Source organism: Centruroides sculpturatus, unplaced genomic scaffold (genome assembly GCF_000671375.1).
Source record: "Centruroides sculpturatus isolate CEXI.00-Female unplaced genomic scaffold, Cexi_2.0 scaffold1707, whole genome shotgun sequence".
In the NCBI taxonomy this organism is placed as follows: Eukaryota; Metazoa; Arthropoda; class Arachnida; order Scorpiones; family Buthidae; genus Centruroides; species Centruroides sculpturatus.
This window is the reverse complement of record NW_019385865.1, coordinates 1467-15160: the sequence shown is the minus strand read 5'-3', so window position 1 is coordinate 15160 and position 13694 is coordinate 1467. Positions and strand designations below refer to the sequence as shown.

Sequence of the window (13694 nt, the reverse complement as noted above, 5' to 3'; positions counted from 1 at the left end):
CAGACTACCACAGGACCAAAGAAATTGGTCTGTTATAACGAAAATCTGTTTTATCATTACCACTTATTAGAGAGGAGGTGGCTGACGTTTTCAATGCGAAAACGTGTACGTTGGACATTCAGTGCCGCATGCTGTAAGCCTAGAAGTTTGACAATGGCGTTTGGAACGTCAGTGGAATCATGCTTGGCGTTCTAAATGCCATTGTCAAACTTCTAGGCTTACAGGATGGCGTCGCTGAACGTCTGATGTACACATTTTCGCGTTGAAAATGTCGGCCGCAACCTCTCTATTATTACAGACTTGTCTGTTATATTAAAAAGTATATTACTCTACAGTAGAATCGTGTTAGAATTACATTATTACATAGTAGGATTGTGAATACATTTGAACAGATCTTAATTACACTGGTTTTCAACTTCAGGGCCAAGTGCCACCTGCATGAAAATTGCATACATAAATAAGATTACTACTAAAATATTTGACATACAATGAGGCTGCTACTCCTGTACTTAATTTTACATTTAACCCTATTATGTGGCCTAAATTGTATAATTGATAGTATGACTACTTTATTTATTTGGTAGAACTGTTGTATTTAAGAAAATCCTGCTGTAGTTTTTTTCTTGATTTCCAAATCTCTGAAATTGTGTGCTTGCTTGAAGCCATTTTTTTTTACCAACTTCAAATTGAGATTTTCCATCTTTACTCCGACAAATTATGTCTATCTTTTGTGTTAAAGCTTTTCATTTTCTTTTGTGATGCATGGCTTTAGTTTACACAATAAATCCAACACTTCTTGCACAGAGAAAACAAAACCAAAATGAACTAAACAAGTCAATCAGAAAATGAAAAAAACTAAATACAATGTGAAAATCTACAATGAAAAATTAATTTTATATTACTTTATTTTGATTGTTGATACGTGCTTCTTGTCTTTAATTACTTACATTATACTTTTGTCCACTTTGAACATTCTTGTGAACTAGGACTTGTTATACTGAGGAAAGAGAAAAAAAACAATTTTCAATTAAAATATATTTACTGTAACGTAATCTTGTATGCCACTACAGTTGAGCATTTTGGGCCAACACCCCTCCTCAGCAGACATTATCTTTTTCTAATTACAATTTAATAAGTCAGCAAATAATGTCATAATCAGGAAAAGTCAGTGTATCATAGATGGAATACCTGTATGGACCCTGTAGATAAGTCTTTAAAAAAATATCTTGTGAATATAAAAATTTTTATATTTACAAGTTTATATTTTAATATGCCTATATATTTGAACATTTTTGGAATAGACTTTTAAACTGCTATTTTTTAGATTCTTCCTATAGTATCAATAAATTTAATTTAATCAATCATAAATTTCCAATATAATTTTCTTACTAATTAATAAATCAAGCATCCTACCAGTAAAAATTTCTTAAATATTTTCCTGTTTATTACAACACACTTTCATTCAGTTAAACATCACTTATTTTTTAAATGAATTACCAATGCACCTTCCCACAAGGTAATTATTTAGCTCACACCACCTCACTCTACAGCTGTAATTTATTTTAAGGTTCTCAAGTGCATATTACTTTATATTATTTTTGTATCCACTTTTGCAAATAAAATGACTTTGACAAAATAAATCTGTGACTAAAAAACCTGTAATAACGGAAGGACTCGAAAAATAAACCATAGTTATGGGAGTCTGTTAGTGAACGAGTTTTATAATTTTCCTACATGTTTTGGCCAGACTGGCATCAGCTGTTTGTAATAATGTGAAGTCTGTAATATTGAGCTTTTACTGTATATTTTTCAAGTTTAGTTTATTTCTGACACACCTATAGTGTGAGTCAGGAGGAGAAGAAATATCTTGGAATGATAGTATGGTTCAAGGATGGTGAATCTTTTTGAGTCCGTGTGCCATGTTGTAGGTGTAATATCTTTAATAATAATTATGCATGCCAAAGTTTTGGACTTTGAATAATGATATTTAAAGAAATGAAATGAAAATTCTTTAATTGGAATAAATGTAAAGAAACTGATTGAAGAAAAGATGATCAAATGATAATCATTCTTATTGAATGATAAGATGGATTATTGAAAAAGATGAGTGAAAAAATGAAATTGTATGACGTTACGTGTCAGTTGACTCTCCCATCATGCCACTTTGGGCATGCGTGCCATAAGGTTTGTCATCTCTAATAAAAGTCATTGTAAGCAAAAAACTTTACGTGAACTTAAATATTATTCTCAATAATTTGGAGTTACAGCTGTATAAAAGTTGCTTACATACAACAACAATAATGAATAACACGTGTTACTTTCAAAACAAATACTCAAAACTTGAACCCTGAACCTCAGCACACTTTACAACTAATGTCCAAACATCATGTGTTGTTTCCAAGTTAGCAATGATGACTGTCATGTAACTCAGATAAAATTAGTCTCATCGCAGCATCTCCTGGAAATAGATGTTGGACGTGCTGATATTGATAGGGATGCAGTCAAAAGCATTAGAGTTTGATTGACTATTGTAAATTATATTGAAATTTAGGATTCGATATTTGAGTATTTGTTTTCAATGTAATACATGTCATTCATTATTATTGTATGTGACCTACACTATTGTTTCCTAAGATATTTCCCTCTCCTCTTGACTCACTCTGTGTAATTGCTAGTTTTCTTAAAATTGTATTGAACTTCTACTGTATTATTTAAAATTTTTAGAATTTTGTTAAAAGTTTATTTTATTAATTTATTTACTTTCTTACTAATCTCAATGTTTGTTTACTTTTATAATGAAGTAATCATTATTATTACATAATGAATAAAATTTAGTAATTTTAGAAGAAAGATGATAATTTTAGATGCTGTTCAAGTATAATTAGTTTTCACCTTTCATCTTATTAAAACTAAATTCTTCAATTGATTTCATCAGTTGTGAGTGCGTTTTAAAAAAAGTATTGAAATCTTATGCTTCTTAATAAATACAGTTGAACCTCACTACAATGATATTTTTGGGACCAGGAAAATAGTACTGTTATACCAGGGTTATTGTTGTGAGGTCTTGAAATTTAAGAACTGAGATCTTTAAGAAAGTGAAGATTAGTTTAAATATTAATCACTACAATATATATAATGCTCTGATTGGTTCTGAATTATTTATTAACCAGGAAATTGTATTACATTGTTTTGAACTTATGTTGTCTTAAAAAAATTTGTTAATTTGCTTTGGCTTATTTTTTGCAAGCTATGGTTTACAAATGCTGAATGAACTGTGTTAAGAGTAGCCAGTTGTTCGTTTCCAATTTCAGGACTTGTGGTTGCTATTTGTTGAATTGTTTACATTTGAGAAATAACTTCTAAGATATTGGGGAGTTTACATGGAACTGATTCTTCCTCCTCCTCTTCTACATCTTGGACATCAGTCCCTAACTGTGCCAGAATTGCTTCATCTTTGCCGTCTGTAAATAAATATAGCTCTTTGTCAACAGAAAGAGATTATTTTGTCAAAATGTCTCTGCTGTAATACTGGAATATTTTTGGAGTAGTTCCCAGAGATCTCTGCTTTGTGATATCACGGGCATGTTACCAGCATCACAGTTTGATACCAGGTCATCATTCTCATTGTCAGTTAACACAGGTATGTCATTCTCTTGAATGAAAACAAGTTTTGCTTCTTTTCAGCAGTTCTTGATTGTAACAGGTTGCAAATTCCACCAGCAGCTGACAATCATTTCACATGCTTGTTTTATGTATGTTATACAGATTTTAATGTTTATTAGTGTGCTCTGAACTAAATTGAATCTGTACTTTGCTTTAAAACTCCAAATTATTGCCATATCTAGTGCTTGCAGCACTGATGTACAGTACAATTGGGAGGAAACTAGCATATTTCAATGTTGTGTAATAATGATATATTGGTGTAAGCAGTACCATTATCTACTAGAAGAGTTATTTTTCTTTTTCTGTATCATCTGTTTGTCCACTATAAGTACCCACTCATTGAAGTTGCTTGCAGTCATCCAACATTTTCCATTGGCCTTATAATGGACTGAAATAAGGAGTAATTATGAGTGTGACAGGAAGTAGGAAAATTAATTGAAGAAAAACAATTTGAGAAAAGAAGCTTTACCTGGCATACTTCTCACATTCTTCAGACATTTGGGTTTGCTGATCTTCCAGTTACAAGAGTTGTTAATTTGTCCATTCCTCTTGAGGTACAACATAGAAGAACAGTGATGCAATGTTTTGCTTGTTTACCATCGTTGCATGTTTTCCCCTTAAACTCAAATGTTTATTCGGGCATTGATTGGAAAAATAACCCAGTTTCATCTGCATTGTAGATGATGTCATGTTGATACCTTTCAAGAATTTCTTTTATTTTTTCTCACACCAAGAATTTTTCTTTTCTTGAGGCAACTTTGAAGATAATTCTATGCAATGCAATGTCTTTGTTAGTGCAAGCAGTGCCTGCCATTTATTGTTGTTCTTTATGTGCCCTGTCCTCCAAGAACGTTGGCACCAGTTGCATGATTTTGACTTTGTCGTCAGCTGCTTTGAACAGTGATCCGGTAGTAAGCTCAAACCAATGTCATAAATTTTTGAGCCAGGATGTTGTTTTTTCTGCCTGGGCCATGTTTACCTTTGACTTTATCTTGAATTATTATTTGTAAGACATGATATTTTTTGTTTCTCATAATGTGGCCGAAATATTCCAGTTTCCTTTTCTTGGTGGTGTCTATTATTTCTGTTTTCTTGTTCACTAGTCTTGATATTTCTGTGTTGGTTTTCTTGGCTGTCTATGGGATCCTTAGCATTCTCCTGTGCGTCCACATTTTGAAAGCCTCGAGCTTACTGCACATTGTTTCCATTAGAGTCCAAGTCTTTGCGCTGTATAATAGAACACTAAAAATGTAGCATCCAAGCAGTTGTAATCGAAGATGTATTTGAGCATATTTTGTGGTAAAGACCCTCTGCAATTTTATGAAAGCACATCTTGCTTGCTCAATTTTGCATTTAATTTCTTTGCATTGTCCCAATTTTCGGTGACACAACAGCCCAGATATTTGTAACTTGTCACTTTATCAATAACAGTGCTACCAATTACAAGTGTGCCTTGGCTTTGGTTGTACTGGTTTTTGCTTATCACCATCCACTTCGTTTTTTTGATATTCAATCGCAATCCATAGCCAAGACTCTTGGACACAATCATATTCGTTAACACTTGCAGTTTGTCTAAACTGGTGGCTAATAATACAGTATCATCTGCATATCTTAGTTTGTTAATTGGAACACCATTGATTATTAATCCATTGTTGTAATCTTCAAGGGCCTCACGGATTATGTCCTCTGAGTATAGGTTGAAGAGCAATGGTGAGAGAATGCAGCCTTGTTCTACTCCCCTCAAAATTTGGATTTTCTCTGTCATACTACCCTCTACACCAGTGTTTCTCAACCTCTAACAAATCGTTGCCCCTTCAACATAGTATTGCCCCTTCACTAAAACCGTTACACAATATTGCCCCATTCACTTCAAAATTCCGATGCTGAGGGCCAAGGCTAACGCCAAATTCGTACTGCATTGAATAGACTAGTGACTAATGTAATGTTATTTGTTTAATTATTGTACAATATAATGAATAAAATATCTAATTATTCTTAATATAATGTTTTATTATATTGCCTGGAAAATTGTTTTTTGCCTCCCAAAATATAAATCATTACTAATCGCCCCTTAACATGGAAAAATGCTCACATGGGAGCGATATCGCCCCCGTTGAGAAACACTGCTCTACATGAACCGAGGCCCTTTGATTCCAGTAAAGGCTTGCGATGAGATGGATATCTCTGCCATCGAGTCCTAAGTTCATTAAAATTTGCATCAACCTGTCATGCTTTATCATGTCAAACGCCTTTTCATGATCCAAGAAACAGGCGAATACATCTATGTTGACATCACAACACCTTTGAACCAATACTTGGATGCTAAAAAGTGCTTCTTGTGTGCTAAACCCATTTCTGAATCCAAATTGTGTATTGCTTATTGTCTCTTCACATCTTTTATAAATGCATGCATGTATGATTTTTAAAAAAGTTTCAGTGCATGGCTCATTAAACTTATCAGCTGGTGTTTATTACATTGTTTCACATTTGGTTTCTTCGGTAGAGCTATGAAAGTTGACTTAAGCCAATCCATTGGTATATTCCCCGTCCGATAGATACAATTGAATAGTTCCACCATCATGGAGAGAACACGTTCATCAGAAAGAAGTTTCAGTACCTCCACATGTATACCATCTGGGCCGGGGGCTTTACCGTTTTTAGCTGCCATTTATTGCTAGTTTTAATTTCATGTGTCCACTCATCCTTGTGAAATATGTTGCTTTTTGGCACAAGACTGGCCCATTTATTGGTACATTCTATGCCCACATCTCTGTAAACCAATGGAATGAACATTGCAATGTTGACATCATCACAATTAAGTATCTTCAGATGTTTCTGAGAAGGATCCATGTTTCCATCTGCTACATTGCACTTGATTTTTTTCCGTTTCTTTAAAAATGTTGCTAGAGTTGACTAAGCAAAGCCATCAACTTGCTTCATTCCACTATCAATATCTTTGAACACTTCTAATTTCATTTCTAAACTTATTTGTTTCTGTGCTTTCACCATTTTTTTCTTTTGCTATATGCTAGTACTGCTATTTTCTTCTTGGCCACTAGCTGGAGCTCTTGTCTGGCGGGAAAAGGAAACACTTCATGATTGGTCAGCGCTTGCAGTTCTTCGTAATAGGATTGGCCGAGGTAGTGATGACGATTGCAATGCTGCCAATTAGCTAGATGTGGACAAACCATTCTGGAGTGCAGGGAGGATCCATAGGTAACATAATTAGCAAGTAGGTGCTCCTAGTTCTTTNAGAAAAAAAGAGATAAAAATTCTCCTAGAAGATCAAAATCCAAAGGAAAAAATGGTAATTGATATAACTTATACATTTGAAAAATTTAGAGTAGTAGTTATTGAATAATAATATTTATTTACAGGTGATTCGTTAAGTGGCAGCAGTGCGTCCTCAGATGGGAGTAGTGTATTTGCTAATTATGAAACCATGTCAATTGGTAAGATATGTAAATTGTATATTTTTAAAAATAAATTTGAGTTAATAGAAGAATTAATAAAATCTAAATTAGTGTGATCTTTTGATTTTTATAATTAGAATCCATTCAAAAAAATATCGGATATTTAAGTCTTTACATAATTTTACAAGTTATTGAAACTTATATTTTGATCAATCTTGATATTTTTTTGTTGAAGGAATGAGGGAATAATGAGGACATGTGCTTATGCTTATTCTTTTATAAATAGAAAATATGAAGTCACAAATTAACAGAAGCACAAGTATTGAAGTTAAAACTACTTTAATCTCTGATTTTTTGATTTTGTTCTTTTCGTGGAGCTGTTCTAAAGCAGATGCTTATTTTTTATTCAAACAGAATCTGTCACTTCTACTCTTAGATAAATCTTTGAATTTAGTTTATTACCAAAAAATAAAGAAAAAAGTTTTTGAAGAAATGTTTTTCCTTACAGTAATATAAAAACAAAGATGAACATTAAAAAGTGCACTTTTTCATATATTAAGTTAAGATATTTTCATCAGGCATACACAATGAAAGTTTTACATTTTATTACCACAAACAAGTATATTTTATTGTTATTAACACTTAAATCTTTATTGTTTCCTTAGATATTACAGTAAAAGCTTGATATAACAGACTACCACAGGACCAAAGAAATTGGTCTGTTATAACGAAAATCTGTTTTATCATTACCACTCATTAGAGAGGAGGTGGCCGACGTTTTCAATGCGAAAACGTGTACATTAGACATTCAGTGCCGCATCCTGTAAGCCTAGAACTTTGACAATGGCATTTGGAACGTCAGTGGAATCATGCTTGGCGTTCTAAATGCCATTGTCAAACTTCTAGGCTTACAGGATGGCGTCGCTGAACGTCTGACGTACACATTTTCGCGTTGAAAATGTCGGCCGCAACCTCTCTATTATTACAGACTTGTCTGTTATATTAAAAAGTATATTACTCTACAGTAGAATCGTGTTAGAATTACATTATTACATAGTAGGATTGTGAATACATTTGAACAGATCTTAATTACACTGGTTTTCAACTTCAGGGCCAAGTGCCACCTGCATGAAAATTGCATACATAAATAAGATTACTACTAAAATATTTGACATACAATGAGGCTGCTACTCCTGTACTTAATTTTACATTTAACCCTATTATGTGGCCTAAATTGTATAATTGATAGTATGACTACTTTATTTATTTGGTAGAACTGTTGTATTTAAGAAAATCCTGCTGTAGTTTTTTTCTTGATTTCCAAATCTCTGAAATTGTGTGCTTGCTTGAAGCCATTTTTTTTTTTTTTACCAACTTCAAATTGAGATTTTCCATCTTTACTCCGACAAATTATGTCTATCTTTTGTGTTAAAGCTTTTCATTTTCTTTTGTGATGCATGGCTTTAGTTTACACAATAAATCCAACACTTCTTGCACAGAGAAAACAAAACCAAAATGAACTAAACAAGTCAATCAGAAAATGAAAAAAACTAAATACAATGTGAAAATCTACAATGAAAAATTAATTTTATATTACTTTATTTTGATTGTTGATACGTGCTTCTTGTCTTTAATTACTTACATTATACTTTTGTCCACTTTGAACATTCTTGTGAACTAGGACTTGTTATACTGAGGAAAGAGAAAAAAAACAATTTTCAATTAAAATATATTTACTGTAACGTAATCTTGTATGCCACTACAGTTGAGCATTTTGGGCCAACACCCCTCCTCAGCAGACATTATCTTTTTCTAATTACAATTTAATAAGTCAGCAAATAATGTCATAATCAGGAAAAGTCAGTGTATCATAGATGGAATACCTGTATGGACCCTGTAGATAAGTCTTTAAAAAAATATCTTGTGAATATAAAAATTTTTATATTTACAAGTTTATATTTTAATATGCCTATATATTTGAACATTTTTGGAATAGACTTTTAAACTGCTATTTTTTAGATTCTTCCTATAGTATCAATAAATTTAATTTAATCAATCATAAATTTCCAATATAATTTTCTTACTAATTAATAAATCAAGCATCCTACCAGTAAAAATTTCTTAAATATTTTCCTGTTTATTACAACACACTTTCATTCAGTTAAACATCACTTATTTTTTAAATGAATTACCAATGCACCTTCCCACAAGGTAATTATTTAGCTCACACCACCTCACTCTACAGCTGTAATTTATTTTAAGGTTCTCAAGTGCATATTACTTTATATTATTTTTGTATCCACTTTTGCAAATAAAATGACTTTGACAAAATAAATCTGTGACTAAAAAACCTGTAATAACGGAAGGACTCGAAAAATAAACCATAGTTATGGGAGTCTGTTAGTGAACGAGTTTTATAATTTTCCTACATGTTTTGGCCAGACTGGCATCAGCTGTTTGTAATAATGTGAAGTCTGTAATATTGAGCTTTTACTGTATATTTTTCAAGTTTAGTTTATTTCTGACACACCTATAGTGTGAGTCAGGAGGAGAAGAAATATCTTGGAATGATAGTATGGTTCAAGGATGGTGAATCTTTTTGAGTCCGTGTGCCATGTTGTAGGTGTAATATCTTTAATAATAATTATGCATGCCAAAGTTTTGGACTTTGAATAATGATATTTAAAGAAATGAAATGAAAATTCTTTAATTGGAATAAATGTAAAGAAACTGATTGAAGAAAAGATGATCAAATGATAATCATTCTTATTGAATGATAAGATGGATTATTGAAAAAGATGAGTGAAAAAATGAAATTGTATGACGTTACGTGTCAGTTGACTCTCCCATCATGCCACTTTGGGCATGCGTGCCATAAGGTTTGTCATCTCTAATAAAAGTCATTGTAAGCAAAAAACTTTACGTGAACTTAAATATTATTCTCAATAATTTGGAGTTACAGCTGTATAAAAGTTGCTTACATACAACAACAATAATGAATAACACGTGTTACTTTCAAAACAAATACTCAAAACTTGAACCCTGAACCTCAGCACACTTTACAACTAATGTCCAAACATCATGTGTTGTTTCCAAGTTAGCAATGATGACTGTCATGTAACTCAGATAAAATTAGTCTCATCGCAGCATCTCCTGGAAATAGATGTTGGACGTGCTGATATTGATAGGGATGCAGTCAAAAGCATTAGAGTTTGATTGACTATTGTAAATTATATTGAAATTTAGGATTCGATATTTGAGTATTTGTTTTCAATGTAATACATGTCATTCATTATTATTGTATGTGACCTACACTATTGTTTCCTAAGATATTTCCCTCTCCTCTTGACTCACTCTGTGTAATTGCTAGTTTTCTTAAAATTGTATTGAACTTCTACTGTATTATTTAAAATTTTTAGAATTTTGTTAAAAGTTTATTTTATTAATTTATTTACTTTCTTACTAATCTCAATGTTTGTTTACTTTTATAATGAAGTAATCATTATTATTACATAATGAATAAAATTTAGTAATTTTAGAAGAAAGATGATAATTTTAGATGCTGTTCAAGTATAATTAGTTTTCACCTTTCATCTTATTAAAACTAAATTCTTCAATTGATTTCATCAGTTGTGAGTGCGTTTTAAAAAAAGTATTGAAATCTTATGCTTCTTAATAAATACAGTTGAACCTCACTACAATGATATTTTTGGGACCAGGAAAATAGTACTGTTATACCAGGGTTATTGTTGTGAGGTCTTGAAATTTAAGAACTGAGATCTTTAAGAAAGTGAAGATTAGTTTAAATATTAATCACTACAATATATATAATGCTCTGATTGGTTCTGAATTATTTATTAACCAGGAAATTGTATTACATTGTTTTGAACTTATGTTGTCTTAAAAAAATTTGTTAATTTGCTTTGGCTTATTTTTTGCAAGCTATGGTTTACAAATGCTGAATGAACTGTGTTAAGAGTAGCCAGTTGTTCGTTTCCAATTTCAGGACTTGTGGTTGCTATTTGTTGAATTGTTTACATTTGAGAAATAACTTCTAAGATATTGGGGAGTTTACATGGAACTGATTCTTCCTCCTCCTCTTCTACATCTTGGACATCAGTCCCTAACTGTGCCAGAATTGCTTCATCTTTGCCGTCTGTAAATAAATATAGCTCTTTGTCAACAGAAAGAGATTATTTTGTCAAAATGTCTCTGCTGTAATACTGGAATATTTTTGGAGTAGTTCCCAGAGATCTCTGCTTTGTGATATCACGGGCATGTTACCAGCATCACAGTTTGATACCAGGTCATCATTCTCATTGTCAGTTAACACAGGTATGTCATTCTCTTGAATGAAAACAAGTTTTGCTTCTTTTCAGCAGTTCTTGATTGTAACAGGTTGCAAATTCCACCAGCAGCTGACAATCATTTCACATGCTTGTTTTATGTATGTTATACAGATTTTAATGTTTATTAGTGTGCTNTTCCTGTACCAGCACAGTCCCACTCCTTCTGCCACATATCATTAGCTATGTGTTGTAAGTGATGTTTCAGGGAAATTGCAGGTAACTTCTTGTAGGTGAGTTTTGAAGACAATGCGCAGGCTGACTTGGCCAACTTGTCGGCCAATTCATACCTTCATGGCCCTTGTGAGCTGGGATCCAAGTAAACTGTAGGTTACAGTTTCTTCCCAGGTTTTGAGCAGCCTTTATCACTTCAGCAGCTAGAACAGATGATTTCTTTTGGGAGTTTAAAATGTGAAGGGCCACTTTACTGTCTGTAAAGATGTTAATGTTACCCTTATAATATGTATGTTGATTGTCTATGTGTTGGATTGCCTTGCGAATGGCTCGTAGCGCGGCCTGAACAATGGTATAGTGGGCCGCCAACTTAAGGTGTGCCTGGTATGTCTTGTGACCATTCTTATGGAGGATAACAATACCAGACCCTGTCCTGTGTTCGCTCTTTGAGCCATCAGTATATACATACCAGTTAGTGCAATTGTGCATGGTTTTATCAATGTTCATGTTTACTTTGTAATTGTTCATGTTGCTTGGGTGTTGTTGGGATTGGTTCTTTGCAGGGATTCTGTCCAAATTAGAGTCTTTGATTTGATTTACAAGATCTGGGCAGCCTTCTGGAAGATCACTGTTAGCAATATAATGCTGTATTTTATTGTCTGTCCAGTTATTAAAGTCAGTCTTAGTGAGGGACCAGTACCAAGCCATGTAGTTTCCTTGGATGTGTATGGGAGTTATCCTGGCCATGACAAGGAGGGCATTAGTGGCTGCCGTCCTATAGGCTTTACATATTTCAATTGCAAAGCTTCTCTGTAAGGAGAGGAGTTTACGTCGTACGTGGGTGTTTTTTTAGCGCCTCATACCAAACAGGTATAGCGTAGAGAATAGCTGGTTCAATTGCTGTCTTGTAGATAAGGTGGCAGTTGTTTGGGTTTATTCCCAAGTAGTTTCTGGTAATTCATGTAAGTAGGTTGCTTTTTTTCCGTTTCTTTAAAAATGTTGCTAGAGTTGACTGAGCAAAGCCATCAACTTGCTTCATTCTACTATCAATATCTTTGAACACTTCTAATTTCATTTCTAAACTTATTTGTTTCTGTGCTTTCACCATTTTTTTTTTCTTTTGCTATATGCTAGTACTGCTATTTTCTTCTTGGCCACTAGCTGGAGCTCTTGTCTGGCGGGAAAAGGAAACACTTCATGATTGGTCGGCGCTTGCAGTTCTTCGTAATAGGATTGGCCGAGGTAGTGATGACGATTGCAATGCTGCCAATTAGCTAGATGTGGACAAACCATTCTGGAGTGCAGGGAGGATCCATAGGTAACAAAATTAGCAAGTAGGTGCTCCTAGTTCTTTGCCACGCGTCTCATTCATCGGTCAGTCACAGGTCGTTCCAACACATCCCAATAGTCGTATTGTTGTATCAGGGTTTTTACTATCGTTGTAGTTGATGATAAATTACAGTATTTGTATAGGACTTTGGCCTGGACTGCAGAAGCTCTATCATTGTACTCGGGTATATTGTAATGGGTATCGTTTTAGAGAGGTTCAACTGTATAACTGAAATATAATGCATAATAATATCTAACTAAAGTTTTTCTTTTAAAATTTTTCAAAAATTTTAAAGTGTTTTTATTGTGCAGAAAAATTACTCCTTTTTCAAATTTACATATTAAAGTTCTTTTGAAATTTCATTTTTTTTTCTCTAATGTGAGATACACATTTTTATTTTTGAAAAATATATTTCTATTCTTTCTTAAACAAATCAAAGAGGAGGGATACTCCTCAAATTATTACACGTATTGCTTTGATAGCACTTGATTACTGTCCCCTATAACAAACCACAAAATAGTAAAATAAAAATAAAGCAAAAAGCATGATCTGTAATCTATAATATGTTTCTATTCCGTATCTTTGATATTAATATATATAAATGGTCAAAATACTATAATTTTCTAGGAATTATTGTCACTGTGGATGTGATGATTTCTATAAAATTACAGTATTTTGACGATTTATATATATTGATATAAAGCAAAAAGCAATACATGTTATAACAAATGAAAGGTAATGTATTTAAAAACTGTAAAAACAACAAAT

The 13694-nt window shown here is 32.8% G+C and overlaps 1 protein-coding gene and 1 long non-coding RNA gene across 2 annotated transcripts in view; both read left to right on the top strand.

The window, feature by feature from the left end:
• LOC111642614 (ataxin-7-like protein 3) overlaps window positions 1-6845 on the top strand; it is a 45173-nt gene extending 38328 nt beyond the window's left edge. Inside the window, exon 8 of the mRNA XM_023388984.1 lies at window positions 6723-6845. Coding sequence (XP_023244752.1) covers window positions 6723-6835 — 113 coding nt within the window. The 3' untranslated portion in view covers window positions 6836-6845. The remainder of the gene's footprint in view (window positions 1-6722) is intronic.
• Window positions 6846-6917: 72 nt separating this feature from the next.
• LOC111642611 lies at window positions 6918-12882 on the top strand. The gene is made up of 3 exons (XR_002759578.1): window positions 6918-6970; window positions 7041-7115; window positions 12758-12882. It is a non-coding gene; the product is annotated as an uncharacterized LOC111642611 (long non-coding RNA).
• The last annotated feature ends 812 nt before the right edge of the window (window positions 12883-13694 follow it).